The sequence below is a fragment of the Rhinopithecus roxellana genome, chromosome 6, assembly GCF_007565055.1.
Source record: "Rhinopithecus roxellana isolate Shanxi Qingling chromosome 6, ASM756505v1, whole genome shotgun sequence".
In the NCBI taxonomy this organism is placed as follows: Eukaryota; Metazoa; Chordata; class Mammalia; order Primates; family Cercopithecidae; genus Rhinopithecus; species Rhinopithecus roxellana.
In genome coordinates this window covers 10,814,699-10,835,327 of record NC_044554.1, presented here as the reverse complement: position 1 = coordinate 10,835,327, position 20,629 = coordinate 10,814,699, and the positions used below count along the sequence as shown (strand labels likewise).

General features: G+C 38.3%; 1 protein-coding gene across 6 annotated transcripts in view; it reads right to left on the bottom strand.

Annotated features, from left to right (window-relative positions):
- Window positions 1-7,510: 7,510 nt before the first annotated feature.
- NRCAM (neuronal cell adhesion molecule) overlaps window positions 7,511-20,629 on the bottom strand; it is a 323,278-nt gene continuing 310,159 nt past the window's right edge. For 2 of the 6 annotated variants that reach the window (XM_030932837.1, XM_030932834.1), the window contains 3 exons: window positions 20,180-20,311; window positions 19,282-19,360; window positions 7,511-10,024 (listed from right to left, as the gene is read on the bottom strand). In XM_030932837.1, the coding sequence (XP_030788697.1) occupies window positions 9,787-10,024; window positions 19,282-19,360; window positions 20,180-20,311 (449 nt within the window). In that variant the 3' untranslated portion in view covers window positions 7,511-9,786. The remainder of the gene's footprint in view (window positions 10,025-19,281; window positions 19,361-20,179; window positions 20,312-20,629) is intronic. The other 4 variants (XM_030932833.1, XM_030932835.1, XM_030932832.1 and 1 more) reach the window with 3 other exon arrangements.

Here is a 20,629-nt window from a genome sequence, read left to right as displayed (position 1 = left end):
AACAAATGCAAAGCCTTTGGGTGGGAAAGGCCACAGTTTTTGTGTGAATAAAAGAAAGGGGTCAATGTAGCTAGAGCAGAGTAGAAAGGAGGAAGGGAGCAAGGGGCTCTGGTCAGAAATTTGGATTTTCTTCTAAGTGGAGTAGGAAGTCTTTGAAGTATCTTAGACAGGGAGTTACATAATCTCTCTTTTGCAGAGATGAGCACACTATGGCCCACGGGTAAATCTGGCTAGTCATAGTTACACCCATTCATTTAAGTATTCTTTAGGGTTGCTTTTGCTGTACAATGACAGAGCTAGCAGTTGCAACACAGAACAAATGGCCTGCAAAGCCTAAGTTATTTACTGTCTAATTTATTATTATTATTATTTTTTGAGACAGGGTCTTGCTCTGTCACCCAGGCTGGAGGGCAGTGACATGAATAGTGATCCCTGCAGCCTCGACCTCCTGGGCTCAAGTGATCCTGCTAAGTAGCCGGGACCACAGGTCCCAGCCATCACACCTGGCTTTTTAATTTTTGTAGAGATGGGAGTCTCACATTGTTGCCCAGGCTGGTCTGAAACTCCTAGGCTCAAGCAATCTTCCTGCCTTGGCCTCCCAAAGTGCTAGAATTAAAGACATGAGCTAGTGTGCCCGGTCTATCTGGTTTTTTAAAGAAAAAGACTGCCAACCCTGTTGTGTTGTGTGAAATATGGCTTACAGGAGGGAGGCTGGAGATGAAGAATGTGATGTGTTCAACATATATTTTGGAAATAGACTTCTAGAATTGACCAATGGACTTGTTGGGGAGGCAGGGGGAGCTTAAAAGATGACTCCTGCGTGTTTTGCCTTGAGCCAAAGTGGTGCCATTTACTGAGATTGGGCACTACTATAGACTGAATATTTAAGTCCTTTAAAATTCATATATTAAATCCTAACCCCCACTGTGATGGTATTAGGAGGTAGGGTCTTTGGGAGATGATTAGATCATGAGCCCTTATGAATAATATTAGTCCCCTCATAAAAGGGACCTCAGAGGGATCCTTTGTCCCTTGAAAGCTAGGATACAGGATGCTGTTTAAGACCTGGAGAGCAAACATGAGGGAGGTACCAGGAAGGAGTAAGACAGGTAGTAAAAACTTGGGGGTGGGGGGATAAGAAAGAGAAACAGGATGGTACACGACACGAAGCTGGTGCTACCAAACAGCTAAGGCTTCACTGCTCTTGTGGTGTTTCACTGAGGAAACAGGAGGGCTGGGAGGGGACGTGCCCCACATATGGTATAGGCATCAGAAGCCTCATTTATGCATAGTCTGTTAACTTCTCATACAAACATAAGCCTAGTGATGGTTTCTTCTAACAGCTTATGGAGGTGTAACTTACATATTATAAATTCACTTGCTTTAATGATTTTTAGTAAATTTACCATGCTGTGTGGTTATCAACACAATCCAGTTTTAGAACATTTCCATCACTCCAGTAAGATGCCACATGCCAACTCACAGTTGATCCTTGTTCCTGTTCCCAGTCTCAGACAATCACTATTCTCTGTAGTCTTTAGAAGTTTGCATTTTCTGAACATTTTAAGTAAATGGAATCATGCAATATGTGGGTTTTTGTGTGTGGTTCCTTTAGTTCAGCATGTTTTTGACAGTCCTCCACATTTTGGCGTGTGTTAGTGCTTTTCAAAAAATTGCTGTATAGTATTCCATTGACTTGTTTAGTCATTTAGTTGTGTGGATATGCCACATTTTGTTTATCCATTCATCTGTGGATGGACATTTTTTTGGGGGGGAGCAATTATGATCAATGCTTCTCTGAACATTCCTGTACAAGTCTATGTGTGGACATGTGTTTTCATTTTTCTTGGGCATATACCTAGAGGTGGAATTTCTTGCTAGGTCATATGGTAAACTTTCATTTAACATTTTAAGAAATCACCAAACTGTTATATTCCTACCAGCAATGTATGAGGGGCCTATTTACTCTAGATATGTTTTCTATGAGAGGAATATGAGAGAATTTGAGATCAAACATCGGCTGTGGGAAGAAACGTATTCAAAATACTGTTCATTAAATGCTTTCAGACAATAGGGTGGGAACAAGTTGTTTCTTTACACTGGTTTCAATTTTGGCTGCACATTAGAATCATCTGGGGAGTTTTAACAAGTCGTAATGTCCAAGCCATGTCTCAGACAATTACAATAAAGATGCTGTGAGGGTGGGTGGGCAGGTATTAGGGTTTTAAAACTCCCCAGGTGATTTCAGTGTGCAGGCTGAGAAGCTCTCCTATGAAAAAAAAAGTTTGTCAAGTCATTCACCAAGATAATGAGTTAAACAGTTACAGCTGAAGACAGTGTCTATAGGACACGCTGAGTGAGACTGGAGAAGTTTTATGGCTATAGAAGGAACAAAGGATGTACTGTCTGGCAAACAGTAGCTTTTGTAATTATCTTCATATACTTTTCCCAGTATTATTTCAGCCATGAAGTGGAGGAGAGAGGAGGATAACTGAAGGGGGTAAGTGGGGTGGGAATCAAAGGTTTCAATGGTCCATTTGTTTTAGATGGGAGAGACTTGAACAGTGTGAATGTCAATAGACACTCCAGTTAAACAGGAGAAGACAGAGGAGAGACATGCCAGCTCAGGTAGAGGGACTGGCCCTCGTTAGGAGGAAGGATGGCTCCTCTGTCTTAACAGGAGGTTAGAGGTAGAAAATGAGAAAATATTGAGGCAAACATTTTGGTTTGCTAGCAGGAAGATGAGGGAATTCCCATCTATGCTTCCCTCCCCTCTTTTCAGTGAATTATGATGTAAGGTCATTTTGTAGAAAGTGATTTGTGAGGCTGGGCCCAGTTGCTCACACCTATAATCCCAGCACTTTGGGAGGCCAAGGTGGGTGGATCACTTGATGTCAGGAGTTCAAGACCCAGCCTGGCCAAAATGGGGAAATCCCATCTCTTCTATTAGCCAGGCATGATGGTGGGCACCTGTAATCCCAGCTACTTGGGAGGCTGAGGCACGAGAATCACTTGAACCCGGAAGGCAGAAGTTGCAGTGAGCTGAGATCACACCACTATATTCCAGCCTGGGTGACAGAGTGAGACTGTCTCAAAAAAAAAAAAAAAAAAAAAAAAAAAAAAAAAAAAAAAAGACAAGTGATTTGTGAGAGTAAGGGGAAGGGAGGGCAGGGTTAAATCCTTGAGGAGAATGAAGAAGATTTGACATAGTCATTGTTGAGTGTGAGAATGTAAGTTCCTTTGAGAAAAATAGCAGGTCTACTAGGCAGTGTTGAGGGTTGAACAATTCGAAGATACTTATAAAACAGTATGACACTGATCTACTCAGCCCCTAGGGGCGAGCGGGAGAAAACAGAGAGTAGACTTGCTCCCGAGTCCCGCAATTTCTCCACGGGTATTTAGAAAAGACAGAAGGCCAAAGGACTTTAATGTAAAGCAGGAGTGTTTCACATAGGGACTATAACATCTGTGCTGGAGGAGGGATGGAGAAAAGGGGTAAACTGAAGGGTCGATGGAAATCAGAGGGGCAGTGGAGAGGCTGTGGGCAGAGTGAGGTGTGTAGACTACATGATTATGGAGGGAGAGATGTCATGGAACTGTACCTAGGCGCTGATGGGTTGCCCATATGAGTAATGGCAGAATTTGTCCTCATTTCCTCACCTACTCACTCTTCATCTCCTTCCAATCTGAACCACACTCCAGGTGGTTACTTTTACTAAGATCTTAAATGACCTTTATGTCTTCAAATCCAAGAAACAGTTTTCAGTCCTCATTTTGCTTGATTTTTCAGTATAATGTGACATTATCAACCATTCTCTGGTCTTGAAATGGTCTCTTTCACTGGCTTCCAGGACAACACATTCTCTTTACTTCTTCCTGACTTTGGGCTCCTGTTTACTGGTCTCCTTTAGAGGTCTTTCTTTCTCTTCCTGTCCATTATATTTGGAAGTGTCTGAATAAGGTGTAGTCCTCAGCCTTCTTGTCTATACTCTCTCCTTAGGCAATCTCATCCGTGCCTCATGGTTTAAATTGCTACTTGTCATCTTAGAAGTTTCTTTGGAGCTGTAAGCTCAAATATCCAATTCCTATTAGTTATTTCCATTTGGATGTCTCAGGTTTTCAAATTCCTTATTATTCTGAAATGATAATGTGCCCCCAAATCTAGTTCTTTTCCGACATTCACACCTGAGTGAACCTCATGTCTGGTTAGGCAAGTCAGAAATCTAAACACCATCCTTGATAACCACTCTTTCCCTCAACTCTCCATATCCAATCCACTGTTCCCATCAGTTTTGCTTCCTAAATATTCTTAGAATTCACTCATTTCTCCCCACCTCCAGTGCTATGACCAGATCCAGTCTCTATCATCTGTTGTCTAAATTACTGCTCAGCTTCCCAAAGGCCTCTTAGCTTCTTCCCTAACTCCCTTCCAGTTCCATTCCCCACACAAAATCTCATAAACCCCACCCCCCACAAACACAAATTGCATCATATAGCCCTTGACTTAAGCCACCTCCAATGACTTCCAGTTGCTACTGCTCCTTGAATAAATGCAAAAGCTTGTCCTCAAGCCCCAGCATGGTCTGGCCCTGCATCCGCTCCAGGCACACTGGCCTTTCTGTGCAGCAACTCTGTCCTGCCTCCTCCTCCTCGGTTCCAACTTGTCCCAGCTCTCAGCTCACATTTCTTCAGGGATGCTTTCCTGACCACTTTGACCAGGCTGGGCTCCACCATCATTTGCTCTCATGGAATGGTGTGCCTTCCCTTTATAGCTCTTACCTCAGTTTGGAATTACACATTCACTTAGGTGATTATTTGACAATGTGTGTCTGCTCACACCAGCCTCCAGCCTATGTAAGAACAGGAACCACATCTGGTTTTGCTCATCTTGTATCTTCCCCAATTAGCAAAATACCTGGGTCTAGAAGGTGCTCAGATTGTGTGTGTGTGTGTGTGTGTGTGTGTGTGTGTGTGTGTGTGTGGGTTTGTTATTAAGAACCATAAAATCTAAGCAGCAAGATATCTTAGAAAACATCTGCTATCTGTCATTTTCAAGTTGAAAAGGCAGAGGTTTGGAGAGGTGGGAGATTAGGGGGTTCATTTATATACTGCCGCACAGCTAGCTGATGGCAGAGCTGCAATCTGAATCTGTTACCCACTCTCTAGGGAGGTTGGTTGACACTAATGGGTCATTTTCCTGCCTGGTGCCGTTTTGGCCAATAGAACCAAACCAAGCTTAGTAAAGCAGAGCAGAAATTTTATTTATTAATAAAGAAATGGATAAGGGAAGCTCATACTCAAAGCACCTTCTTGACAGATGGGAGGATGGGGACGGTTAAAGGGGGATGTTAAGAGCTCTTAAGGCAGGTAGGTGGAGACTGGTGCGCAATTCCTGAAAAAAGGTGGGTTCTTCCAGGAGGCGCTACAGTGTGCACAGTCTTTTGTACTTGGCACTTTTTGTGCCTAGCAAGGTACATTTCTGGCCCCTCGGCGGAGGTCTTAGCATGGTAATGAAGCAAGAATGCAGGTCAGGGCAGTATTGCTGAGTTACTTCATGGTTACTGGCATCCGGCCTTCCTTTCTGTAAGCAAGCACAGCTGCGAGCACAGGTTAATTTCACAGGTTTGGGGGCTTCCTGAATTGGGGTTGTTGCCGTGACAAATCCCCATCTCTTTCCGGTTCAGTGAATTTTCCACCTCCACCTAGGAACTATTTATTAGTATAAATACTCAAGTAGTGTTCTCTCCCTCTCTCTCTCTCTTTTTTTTTTTTTTTTTTTTTTTTTTAGTGAAAAGAGCTGTCTGTGCTTAAACAGTGCTTTTTTGGGGGGGAGCTATACCATCACAAAACATCAAGCCATTGGCAGATAAAATAGCATATTCTGGAGAAGAGGGAGATGCCATTTTAAGGACATGCCTCTCCTCATCCCCATCAACTTGCAGCAATGGTAGAGATGCTTAGTAGGACCCAGGAGGCATATTCCTCCTTCCTCTCCCACTACCGAAACTCCCCAGCCACAATCATTAAGAGGAAGAAGCTTAACAAGGCTCACAGGGACACATGCTTGCTCTCTGGAAGCTGTGGACTCGTAAGGGAAAGCTGCAAATCCCATTTTCCCCTGTTGCAGCAATTATTTTTTTGCATGATCAGATCACAAGCTGATTATTAAAGCTGGTTTGCACTGTGTCCAGAGGCCACTTTTTCCTGCAAGTAGGTTTCTCTTGCACTGCATAGAGCAGGGGAGCCCTCTGGTGGTAATCTGTAGGAAAATCTCCTGAGCAGGAGGGATTTGCTTAATTTGGGTGAGAATTCTTCATATTCTTTTCCCTTGCCTCCATAAGCCTTTTCCAAAATCGGTCATTAGGGCCAGGCGCGGTGGCTCATGCGTATAATTCCAGCACTTTGGGAGCCCGATTAGGTCACTCGGCCCACCCACTGAGGCGGGTATGTCACTTTAGGTCAAGAGTTTGAGACCAGCCTGGCCAACACGGCAAAACCCCTGTCTACTAAAAATACAAAAATTAGCCGGACGTGGTAGTGCACACCTGTAATCCCAGCTACTTGGGAGGCTGAGGCATGAGAATCACTTGAACTAACCCAGGAGGCAGAGGCTGCAGTGAGTACCTCTGCTCTCCAGGCTGGGTGATAGAGTGAGACTCTGTCTCAAAACAAAACAAATCAGCCATTATAGGTAAACCGGGCCTGTTGTAAGCCATCTGAACAAGAAAGTTCATACCATCAATGGACCATTGCTTTTTGGGGTCCAGATTGCATTTCTCCAGCCCCTTTTTGCTGAAGAGCCCCAGGACTGATGATGAAGACAAAGCTATGGATTGTGAATGTGGCCCACATTGTAGAGGGGAGGAGAGGCCCTGACATGCTGTTCTGAAGTGAGTGACAGACATGCCCTCCAGGTGGAAACACCAAGCTTGGCATAGCACTTTAAGGTTCACTTATATAACATGTGATCCAAATCACCATGGAGGAGGGCAGCTCTGAGCCAGCAGGAGGTCTTGTAGGTGTGGGGTTGGGACCAGGGGGCTGGAGAATAACGGGCAGGTGGTGGAACATGAGAACATGCTGGGGCTTGGCTGTTTGCAGTGGGGTTTGAGAAGATTAGAAGAATGAGGGTGGAGAGAAGGGAGAGGATGACATATATTCAATACCTGTAGTGTCCTCTTCAGACAGGAGAGTTAAGAAATCCAAGTCACCTGTGATTCAGGAGGGCAGAGTCCAGGCAAGCAGAAGAGAGGGGGCGGGCCCAGGCAGGCACCAGGAACCAGGCTTTGAGAAAGGAGGCAGTGCCTGATTTCTTGAACCTTTCTCAAAAGGCTAGGAATATCTAGTCCTGTTTCTCATTCAAATGTTTTTGGTATGTCCTGTTTTATTAGATCTGTTTGTATTTAGTTTTAATTTTCTCTGCATAGAACAGCCATTTTAAAGTAAAAATAAAATTTTTCACCATTTTAAAACATTAGGCAATATATATTTGAAAAAGTTAAAAATCACAAAGAGATCAAGACTGTTTAATCATGACTTTTTTGAGGGAAATGCAGTCACATTTGCCTGTACCATTACATACACCATTACCTGGACATTCACACTCAATTGGGAACATACATTACAAAAGAGAGAGGAACTTTTAAAACCACATTTAATTTGTAATACAAAACCTGTTGCACTATTACAGGTGTGATACAGAAGTGACCCTTTCATGCACAGATAAATTTCGCATCTACCAGTATGGAAGAGGAAAAACTGTGTTTTTATTGTTCTCCCAAAATATTGGCAAATTTACAGTAACTTTTAATCTCTGTGCTCTCTGATGCCAAGGCAAACCTGTTTTGTCTTTTTGTATTTTCAATAGACAGGTGGATCTGTGAAAAGTGAATATAGAGACATGAAAGTATTTAGGGCCATCTTTATCTGGGATTACCTTAAATTATGCTTTACCTACATATATCAAAGACGCCAGGTTACTAGGCCTACTGTGCCCCATAGGCAAAGCTCTGAAGATTTCATCGAGAAATCTGCTGTCAATATGTAGAAAAGTTCACTATTTCAGTTTCACAGCAAAAAAGGCAGGGGGAGGGGGGAACCCAGTACATATTTAAGTAGATGCTTTCCAATCCCATTCACTGCATTAATTAGCTTACTTCTTATACAGTACAACATAAACATTGCATGTTTATTTGTATGTAACACCTATAAGCATATAGCGTCTACACTTTAAGTGTATTTACAAATTCAACAAAATATCTACATATAAAAAGCTTTACTTAAAATTAAACTTGATGCAAGTTATGAGAAACCAATTTATTGGCAAATGAAACTGAGCATTCCTTCAACCATAGGTTGTTATAGATTTTCATATTTGGAGGTAACCCATTTGATAGATATTATTTATGAATATGATAGAATATATATTTACTTTTTAAACTGCAGATGTAATCCCTTGGACTGTTGGCCTTTTAAGCACTTGTCAGATTTCTTAGATTCTGAAATGTGTCCATAGCAATTTGCATACACATTGTTTAATGCTGCAGAGTTTTGAACACTCACATAGGTAAAGTCTTGGAGAATAATACATTACTGTTGGCATGCTGTTGTATGCTTTTAGTGTTGGAATAACTTAGTGTTTAAAATTAATTTTCTAGCATGTTGACATCTTTCTTACCGAATGTAATAGAAATCATAGAGGACCACAAAATCATCATGTGCTTCAGTTGGTGACAAAGCTTTTCTTTTTATGCTTATGAGGAAATGCTATTTCAAATAAACCGTCTTCTTATTTTTATTTTCATGTTTTCTTCTTTTCCCAGCGTTGCAGTTTTCATGAACTCTGCTTTTTAAAGGTTACTTTTAGACAATGACAGTAATCTAGGACTCAGAATGGACTGGACCAGCTGATACAGAATGCAGTATGTTATGGAATGCTTAATGTCTGAAGGCACTGTATGTGTCTTGCCCTGTGTTCTCTGGAATAATGTTTGAAATTTAATTTGAATGATTTGTTTTTGATTCTTTCAGTATGGCACACATGCCAAAATGCATTGCAATACACCTTGTTTATGCCTAAAAACAACCGAACATAGAAATGATGTAAAAAGAACACTGTGCTGCTGTAATGCCTGGAAGATTAAGAAGCCTACGGAGTAACAGGAGCCAAGAGTAGGTAACAGTTCTCGGTAAGCATCAGCAATGCGACTGTCATAATGAACTCATTTAGCAAGTATATACTGTACACACTGTTCCTAACAGTCTCCCAAAAAGACTAACGACAGCTATACATAGAGTCACCAATTTCACAACAATGTCCACAAAGACATTGAAGTTCTAGAGAATACTACAGTAACACTCTTGACAATGAAAACGGAATTCATATATAGGGGTTCTGCTGAGGATAGTATAAACAAAGTATCAAACCATGTTTTCATAACATACACGGGTATGTCTTTTAAATGTGGAGCATTTTTCATGCATCATATTGAACTGTATCCTGAAGAGGAAATAACAGGATCTGTTGGTGATGTCACATTATTTTTTTACCAGTTCTGAGGAAATCAAGAATACCCATTTTGAACGAAAAAGTATGCACTTTGCATTCCAGTTCACATTAACATATCATTTGACTGAGTTATGTTTTTGCTCTAACTATTCTCATAATATTAACATACAGCAGAAAATATACTCTCTACCCATATGTTCATAGTATGAGAGGGCTGACAAACAAGTGCTTAGGATAAACATTCTAGAGAAATGGAATATTGGCAAAGAGCTTAAAAATTAAACAAAGGAATTCATGGCGTTGACAGGAGAAGGTGCCTCTGAGCTTTCGTTTCCTTCAGCCGGCTCTTTCTCTTTCTTACCACTGTATTGTCCAATAAAGGAGCCATCCTCATTGAACTGGCCATTAACCCCTTCTCCATAGTCAACTAGGCTGTCGTCACTGTCTTCTTTTTTCACAGTCCTGTCTGAAGGAGTTCGACTTCCTTTTTTCAAAGGCTTGTGGTCTTCTGCGTCACTGGAAGAGAAAACATTTTTGTCAAGATTGGCATTTAGGTAACATTTTTTGTTTTTAAAGACCATGCATGCAAATTATGAGAAAGCATTTGGAGTCCTGGGTTTGTCTGGCCAAATCTAATTGTCAGGTTGACTCCAATGACGAGGATGAGTTGGAATGGAAATCAGGAGCTGAAATGGTTGAATCATGAAGTCTTCAGTAGAGTGGATGGCTCTCAATTGTGTATGTTAATTTCAATGACAAATTCTGATTCCTGAGTTGAAAGCAATCCAGAAATAATCACAAGCATTAAATAAGAAAGAATTAAGAAAAGTAGAAAAATCATCATTATTTTGAATTCAAAAAGGCAAAAGCTTATGGCAAGTAAAGAAGTTAGTATGTTAAACTGCACAATATCTCTGATTCCTTGGTTGTGAATGGAGCATGATTTTGGTTAGGAGTGAAATATGGATTTTTTTTTCTGAGCCCAGAAGGAGAAGCAAAATCCTGCATTTCAAATAATTTTGTTATCAATGCAGGCCAGACTGTAAACTTCAACCTTACCTTTCAAGAGACCTACAAATCCCATTAAAAGGATGCAGAAGAAACAAATGAAAATAGCCTAAGAAGAAAAGCAAAATCCTTATACTGATAGTACATAGTTTTTTTTGTTTTTTGTTTTTTTTGTAAAAATTTTAGTTAATGAGTAAAGATTTATTAATCTGGAAAGAGACGCACTTTAACTTAAAAGCACTACATTTTACTATGAATGGCATGCCAATATATTCTAAAGAATGTGAGTGATTCCAAACATGTAATAGCAAATGCTTCCTACACTCATGTTAACCCCCCAGCTCCCTTATTCCATGTGTGTTATGCAGCCTGACCATGCTGGATGGGAATCTGAGGAGTGTACTTTAATAGGACTTTACAAGAGTCCATTATTATAATTTTTTGCTTATTTTTCTGTTGAACCTCTAAGCACAATTTCTGGAAGTTGAAGAGTAATCATTATGTTTTTGAATGTTTACCCTTATGGTCAAATAACTAGTTATGCATATTGATCTATTTTTAAATAGGTAACATTTGTGAAAAAAATAGAAAAAGGCAATGACAGGACCCAACATTTTGTTTTCTTTCAAATAACAAAAATGCAAGGCAAAATAGGAAACATATACAGTATTAATAAAAATGAAAAAGCCTTAATATACAAAAGGTATCACTGGCTGCAGTATTTAATCTAGCAATTTGTGCTAAGACTTTACTGCTCCCTCTGTTTCAGACAGTGACTTTTCTTTTTCTAGCCAAGATACAAATATTTCAAGATGCACAAGTATCCTGGCTCTTTTTTCAATAACCTTTACTAGGGATTTCAATTTTTCTCCAAGAAGAAAATCTCAAGTCTGGGAAATAATGCTAAAATAATATGACACTGGCATATGCCACTGAAAACAACCTGTTTCAGTAATACACGATTTCTTGTTGCACACTGAATAAACTATATGATCATCACTGCTAATAAACAACTGGAGAAGAGTCATCTTGGGGTGGCCTGTGTTTGGGGGCACTTCAGAGGACACAGCATTGAGTGTCTAACCTGTTATGAAAACAGCCTACACAACATCTCTGGGGTTTAATTATTAAACACTTCCTGTGAAATATAGTTCATGTTTCAGTGTGACAGTTAATTCAGCTGAAGAGTTCAAAATGGCAGAATTTTGTCACCTGAATTCCAATGGCTAGTCTTATTCTGCCTTGTAATACTAGCATCCCAAGGAATACACTACTGGAAATTTGTTATCTGTGGCATTTCTTTGGTCTAGCCATCTATCCACCCATCTCTTCATCCAATAAATGTTTATTGAGTGCCTACTCTAAGACAGATTGTTCTCGGCACTGGGAATATAGCAGCAAACAAAATAGATTAAAACCCTCACCTCACTGGCTTTATTTCTAGTGGAAGAAAATACAATTAACAATCAATATAATAAAAAATTAGGCTTATATTATGTCAGAAGATGATTATCACTATGCAAATTATAGAGCTGAGTAAAGACTACAGAAGGTGTTGGAGAAGGGATGGAGAGTTGGCATTAAATAAGATGTCCAGGAAGGCCTCGTCAAGCAGTGATATCTGGTCAACAACTTTAAAAGAGGTGAGTTAGCAAGGTGGACAGTTGGAGGGAGAGCAGTTCATGCAGGAGTAACAAGCAGTATAAATGTCGAGGTGAGGACAAGACTGGCATGTTCTAGGAACACTAAGGAGCTTGGTGTGGCTGGAGAGACAGAGAGAGACACAGAGTAGGAGAGTAGGAGTTAAGTAAGGGGAGTAGCAGGGCTAAATCAGGGCCTGTGGGACATTTTAAGGATGCTGCCTTTAACTCTGAGTGAGATAGGAAGTCCTGGGAGGGTTTTCAAATAATAAGCGACATGCTCTGACTTACGTTTTAAAAGCACTACTCTGTCATCAGTGTTGAGAATAGCCTACCTTAGAGGGCTGGGGTTGGTAAACTACAGTAAAATTAGGCCATGCCTATTTATCACATAATGTCTATGGCTGCTTTTGCGCTACAATAGCAGAATTGCAGAGTTGCAGCAGAGACCACGTGGCCTGTAAAGTCTAGATATTTAGTTGACCAACCTCTGCTCTAGAGAGTCAGGGAGAATATTACAATAATCCAGGAGTGAGATGACTGTGACTTGGACCAGAGTGGAACACTGGGGGTGATATAAGATGCTCAGATTATGAACATATTTTGAAGGTAGAGCCAACGGGATTTTCTGATGGGTTAGAGATGGAATAACAGAGAAAAAGATTTTTGGTTTGAGCAACAGGAAGCTTGGAAGTACTGTTATTATGGAGTGGAGCATGTTGGGAGGGGAAAAAATCAATGGTTTCATTTTGGGCATATTAAAGTTTGAATATGTCCTGAGAACCACCCCTTTAATCAGTTTATGAGGCTAGTATAACATTGATATCTAAAACCAGTAAGAACACTTCAAGAAAGTCAAACTACAGGCTAATCTCATTCATGAACATAGATGAAAAAACCCCAAACAAACCATGACCAAACCAAATTTAGCAATCTACGAAAAAGACAATATTTCATATCCAGGTTGGGTTTATTCCAGGAATGCAGGTTTATTTTAGCATTAAAACATCAATTCGTATAACTCATCATTTTAGCAGAAGAAAACAAAAATATGATAATCTCAGTAAATTTAGAAAGAGGTATATGAAAAAATTCAACACCCATTCATGATAAAAACATTAGGAATAGAATGTATTTTTACCCCTAACATTAGGAATAGAATGCATCTTCATTAACCTGATTAAAGGTAGCGACAAGAAACCTAAAGTAAACATCTTCTTTAATGATGAACACTGAAAACTTTGTTTGAAATCAGAAATAATAATGATGGCCACTTCTAATAAATTAGAATTATTAGAATTAGAATAAATTAGAATAAACCACTTCTAATAAAAACTGGATTAAAAATCCTAAGCAACTTTATAAGAAAAAGAAATAGATGAAAGGAAGCTATCATTATTCATAACTGATATGATTGTGTATATAAAAAATCCAGACGAATCTATAGGCAAATGTAAGAATATAAAGAGATTTTTCATAATGTTGCTTGATACAAGACTGGCATAAAAGTCAATTCTACTTATGCTCTTGCAAACAATTAGGAAATAAAATTTAAAATATTATTCCATTTATGAGACCATAAATATGAAGTATATAAAGACAAATCCAACAAAAATATGTGTAAGACCTCCGAAGAAAATAAAACTTTTATTCAGAGTTATTAAAGAAGATCTGAATGAGTAGAGGAACGTTCTACATCCATGGATGGAAGACTCAAATATCGTAAATATGTTAACCTTCCCCATATTGCCCTTTAGTTGCAATTTATTTCCAGTAAAAGCTCAGCAGGTTTTTATGTGTATCTTGGCAGGCTGATTCTATGATGTACAAATAAATGAAAAGGGCTAAGAATATTTAAAAGGTTCTTGAAGAAGACAACTGAAGTTAGAGAACTGGACCTAGCAGATATGGAGACTTATTAAAACCTATATTATTAAGACAGTATAGTCTTGGGGCAGAGATAGGCAGATTGACCAATGGAATGGAATACAGGATCTTGAAACTGGGGGAAGATCTTTTTGTTCGTTTTATTCCTACATCATATTTTTAGGCTATCATAACTAGAATGTTTTAAAGTCTTATTTTCCAATTGCTTGCTGGTACATAGAAATATAAGACTTTCATGTTAATTTTGTGTTGAGCAACATTACTGAACTCTGTTATTATAATATTTGCTCGTTGATTCATTTGGGTTTTTACATACAAAATCATATCAGTTATAATTAATGACCAGCCAAGAAGGAGCTCCCCTGAAACATCCATTCACTCCAGTTTAATGGCTGTGGCGGAGGAGAGAATCAACAGCAACACAGGCTGTGCTTGAAAGAAGAGAAGGAAGTGGGATGCTCCCTCCTCCAATAGAGTCTTTCCAGGAAAAGCCATTCAAGGGCAGTGAGATCTTTTGAAGACCAGTCTTTAATAAGTGGTGTGATATAATATCATACTTCAATAATTAGAATCTGGTTAAGTGAGAAAAAAATCACTGTGTGTCATACGCACAGTGCTGCCACATGGTTTGTGTTCAACAAGCATACATGTCCATCTCCCATCACATCTCTCCACTCCAGGTCCCTACTTCAGAGAGATTATTTTTTTTCTCTAAGAAATGCCTTATGCAACACACATGCAGAACTATCCAGGAATGAGTGGTTACGACTCCGCGTAAAGCACTGTATTAGGGCTTGCCTTTTTCCATTCCAAGATGAATTTTGTAATGAAATAGTAAATAAACTGCTTTTGACATCGTATTCAGTGAAGTTGCCATGTCAAGTTTAAATATGAAAGGAGAGTTTCCCAAATGAGATGAATCAAGAAGTCATAGAAGGTGATTTAAAAGTTATATATATAGCAGACCTTGATTTTAATCAAGTTTTAATGGAGTAGGCAGCAGTATTATTCAAAGCTTTACAAAACAAGTAAAAATTCATTCACATTTTTTTTTGTCTGTTTAAGGAATCAGACAATTATTAGTTTTGGATGTCAAAGGTTGAATGGATTTCAAAATAAGACATATATATATATATAAAATATCCAGTATACAAGTATTGATACAATATCAAGTATATTCTTGAGACTTAGATTCATGAATCAAGACCATTGTGCAGTGGAAAGAAATGTTCCTATCACAATGCTAAAACTGCATGACTTCCCCTGGAAGACTCCCTGTACCACCCCCCTTCTATGCTGCCCACCTGGCTTTGCCTTCCTGCTCCTGTTCCCTTGGTACCTTAGTTATATCTCTTTCATAGCACTTTTCACACTCTGGTCATTGTTCTTTTACTTCCCTGCATCCATCACTAGGCCATAAACTCCCTGAGTGGGACCAAATTCTATTGGTTTGAATATTCCCAAGTCCTGGCATACAGTAGGCACTCAATAAATACTGGCAGAATGAGTTCACTGTAAAATAATAGAGGAGACAGTGGGCATTTTGGAACTTTTTAAAAAAATTCTAACATAAAACATTTAATTCCCTCTTAGTTTTGTGATGGCAGACAAAGCATTGGAATATATCCTTTCCTTTCTTTTTCCCTAAGAATAAATTTTTAGGGAGTTCAAATTGTTTTTCAACAGTACTTTGTTCAGAAGTGTGCACATCTGTTAAATCCTACTAAGTAAAATTCGGCAACAGCAGGTAAATCTGTGATAATTCTGTCTGATTTTCCTGTTGTTACCACCCTCCCATGGCCAAACCACATCGCAGCTCAAGTGACATTCATGACCAAATACTCTTTCCTACCCACTCTCTAAAAGTCCATTATTATTCTACTCACAAGTCAGTTCATATTTGTGAGCAAAATAACTCTAATGTATATAACGAATGCAACACATCTTGGCATCATTCAAGCCTTATGAGCATGGGTTAGCATGCTTGCCAGAAGCCCATGTTCACATGAATGACAAGATTCATGTGGCGAGAGCCACCAATTATGTAGTAAGTTATGAGTTCAAGTAATATGGGCATATGGTTTATGACCTAGGTTTATTCTGGTTTTAAGGAAAATGGATCTAAAGAATAAAACAATACTTACACTGTTGGTTGCATTGTTTCTCTGATTTTTCTATATGCTAGTAAGGATGCAGATCCTACTGTCTGTATAATTAAAGAAACAAACAAAGAAAGCTGCAGGCTTCCAACAGAGGGTAACTGCTTGGGGGTGGGTGTCAGAGTAAGGGCACAGGGTTATAGCATATAATCACATTTGGCCACCAGTGAGGTTCTATCCCTCTTTGCACTATGAAATATCATCTGGCTCAGAGCCAGTCATGTAGAAATGGTTTCATCCTCAGACTGGTGAATAAGCAAATCAGAAATGGAATTAATTTACACTTAGGCAATAGTCCTAATTTTGTATGTGTCTGGTCAGCACAATAATTTATTTTTGAAATAAAAGAGAGTAAGAATCAATAAATAATACAGAGCTCAAAACTTCCAGAAGGTGCAAAGCAGAGACAGGACCCTGGTGATTTCAGGAAGTGCATGACACTTAAATGTATTATTAAAAATAACAGATTCTGTTAATAAACAGTTGGAACTGTTTTCATTAATCACAGCCTCTAAGATAATAAACATGTTTGGATTTCTTTAAATAGAAAATAAACCAGAGGGAAAACATTCTGAGGTAGTGTCAGGAAACCAAAGGACAAAGCCCTATCTTTGTAAACCAAAGTGAAAAACGTGGTTGGAATTTTGGGGAAATGATTTTGCTTGTGGGATTGTCCTTAACAACTTTTAGTTTCATTGAAAAAATTATATCATTGAGTTATGTTTCAAGTTGAAGACACCCATCAGAACCTGATTTCCCTTGGCACCTCCCAAATTTATCATTACATGTATGACAAGTGTACAGGTGTTTTTGTCTTTGTGTCAATTGGGTTTGCACTCAATAAGCCCAAATGAAAAGTCTTTCTTTCCTGAGAAACTGAGGCCTAAGCTAAGGACAGCTATATGAAAACACTTTACCAACATAGCACATATAAATTAACACTAAGACAAAGAAATATGACCAAATAGACGTAAACACAGTGATTATGAGACCAGTAACCAAATACTTGCCATGTACTGCTCCAGACACAAAATTCTATTAAAGTTGTTAGTAGATGGCTCGTAGAAGAAGACAAATTATAGAACTATGAATCACAGGCAATGGCTGAGTTGAAAGTAAAACTAACAGTCTTTTAATTCCAAGCTAGTTCATAAAACTCAAACTCCGTTTTTTTTGTTTTTGTTTTTGTTTTTTTTTAATAGATCCAGGGGGTACATGTGCAAGTTTGTTACATGGATACATTATAGAGCGGTGGGGTTTGGGCTTCTAGTATACCATCACCCAAATATTAACCTTGATTTTAGTCAAGTTTTAATGGAGTAGGCGGCAGTTATCTGGGAAAGTCACATGACCTCAGATCATGGTTTCACATCGCCGTAAGAGCAAGGTGATGTTTGAGACCCACGTGGTGAGCAGTACATTGCCAGATTCACTGAGGCATGATAATGTAGAATAGGAGCCCATCACCATGTGGAGAATGTATGAAAGACAATGGTTTATTTCCAATTCATGCAAATACATATTTTTTTTTCAGGACACATTAAAGATTTTGCTTCATCACAATAAATAAGGGAGTGGTATGCATATCCTATAGATAATTATAGCCACAAGAACTCTTACAAATAAGAAGTTATTTAGTAGCTGTCAGCTTACCTGCTTTACAGGAGAAACATGTAGAAGGGTGAATTATTTCAGCGAAGTTCTACTCATCCAGATGCCCTAGGCTATGGGCTTCCGTAGGCTGCTCTAATGTGTTACAAAACCCTCTTGGGTGAACTGGGTATGGATGCTGCATGAGGTTTTCATACACCTTCAGCTCCAGAACCAACTTCTGATATCAAGACAACCCTCACTACTCATTTTTCTGTACCATGAGATACAGAAATTCTGAGAACTTTTTGAAACCATAGTTATCTCTCTTTAAGAGATCAGAATATAAAAACGTAGGGGCTGAGATAATAAAGGAAAAACACAGGTATCTGCATGGAAACTGATAAGAAAGTGATTTTATTGAAAATAAATGTCTTTTTCTCAATCAGTTCTATATTTTTCATCCTTAGCATTATGTCACATGAAATTCTATGATATTGACATGATAGTGACATGGAAAAACCAAAAATGAGCTCTAGAGATGGTAAAAAGTAACATAAATATCTTCTCTACAAATGATGCCTGGTAATCACAATAGTGAAATATTTTATTTCGCCTAAAAGCCTCTTCATCTTGCAAACAATGTCTCAAAGTGGGCTTAATGCATGTTTAAAAGGTATTTTATATAAGCAAGAGGCTTCTAAAAAGAAAAAGCAAGGTAAAGAGTATTTTTAAAAGGTATACTTTTAAAATAACAGAATCCCCACATTTTATTTAAATAAATACATATTTTGTTTCTGTTTTTAAACAAATCTAAAATAATATTTTCCTTCTCTTGAAAAGATTTACCTTTGTTTAAAGAAGATTTTTAAAAAATTTAGCACATAGGTTATATTAACATTTTCCCTTAATGATGGAATCAAGCCAAGAATGTATTATCAAAGTTCAGTGAGTAACACATTGCCTAGAGGGCTATGATATTTCTTAATAGTTAACAGCTTCTAAAACAATCTAGTCACCATTTCATGATTAAAGGGCAAGGGTATGGGTATTGTTTAGGAAAACTAGCTTCAAATTCTAGATGAAAAAGTCTGTTCACACTGGTTTTATTACAGCATGTTTAGAAGATGACAAGTATAGTTTTCTTTACAATGCAGGCATTGGGGGGTCTTTTTTGTTGTTTTAATGCTCATAGTAGCACACTGGCTTTGCTAGATTGATCAATACAGCACGGGCCCATGGAAAATATGACAAAGTGGGAGACTTTCCACCTCCAAAATTATGACTAAAATCAAAATTTAGTTTTTTAATGAAAAATGAAAATGTTTGACCATGAGGGACATGTAAACACTGAGACATGGAAGTATCCCTAAACTTTTATTTGAGGAAAATATTAGATGCCAGGCAAAGCATGTTCTAGCCAAGTTCTATTCTTGAGACTGTGTTCATGTGGGCAGAGAAGATGAAGAGCAGAGAAGCAGGGGCTCACCTGTATTCTCCAAATGTCCCATCATCTTCCTTCATAGGCTGGATTTCAGGGTCAGCATGGGCATCTTCCTTTTCTTTAACTAAAAATGTCAAAATGATATGATTTTCTGTTGATCCTGTTCTTTCTTATTCAAAGTCCATGACAGCATTCTTTGAGACATACAGCAATGAAAAATAATTCTATACACAAGTAGATGTTGTATAACCATATATATTGTGGTCATGCATATATGTTGGTGTTTTATTTTTGAGGCAACCCAATAGAATGTACATTTATTAACACATAAAGTTGACTAGTCTCTCACCTGATAAATAAATAATTTTTAAGTTTCTAAGATTTCTCCCTATTTTACCAGTCTATTTATTAACTATATTAATGGTTGCAAATTTTTTTTGTAAGCCTATTCTTTCACAGATTTTGTTTTCTTGTCACTGAAGGGAAAATGGTCAGGTAAAGGAAATATAAATTTAATGGGTCTGCTAAATTGAATAAACCATTACTTTATAGGGAAAGCAATGTCACACATCACAATATGAAGACTTAGTTCATGCATTACTTCCTCTGAGAAACTCCATGCACCTTCCCTGCAACTCTCCCCTTGCCAGTTGGTTTTAGGTGTTACTTCAGCATCCATAACTTATGTGGAGTCTAAGAAAGTAGACTCACTACTGCTTTCAGAGAACAGATTGATTTACTCCTCCAAATGCCTTATGATCATTGACAATGTTTAGGTTGCCATTATATAAAAAGGGATCAAAAGTCATTTGAAGAGAAACTCCAAACTCATGGCTCTGGGAAGACATAATATTACAATCTACATGATTACCCCCATTATTTATTTTTAGTTTAATGGATTATTATGTAGCATTATAAAGCAATTTTAATCTTTCTTTCTTACCTGGATATTTACCACCCTTGTTTCTTCTGATGAAGCAAACAATCAGCAAAATTAAGATAAGGAGAGCGACAGCACACATTAGACCAATGAACCAGCCCTGAGTTGCAATATCCACCTGCCGGCTTGCCATCGCTGGAAAATAAATCAACGGTGTTGGTGGCAGTAAGTTAAGGGGAGATGGGAACTGCTGCAGTCTCTCAGAGTAAAAAATTGCCCCATTATGTGAGCTTTCATATATTTTGCATGTGGCCCCAAATTAGGATCTGTCAATTATTAATCAGAAATTATATAAATACTTAACTTTGAAAAATCTTCATTCATTAAAAAAATCAAATAGAGAAATCTGAATAATGATAACATTAAATGCTAACAAGCCCTGGTGAACATTGTGTTCACAGTTATTTTCACTATATATTCTCAATAAAAACAAATTCCCAAACCAATTATTTA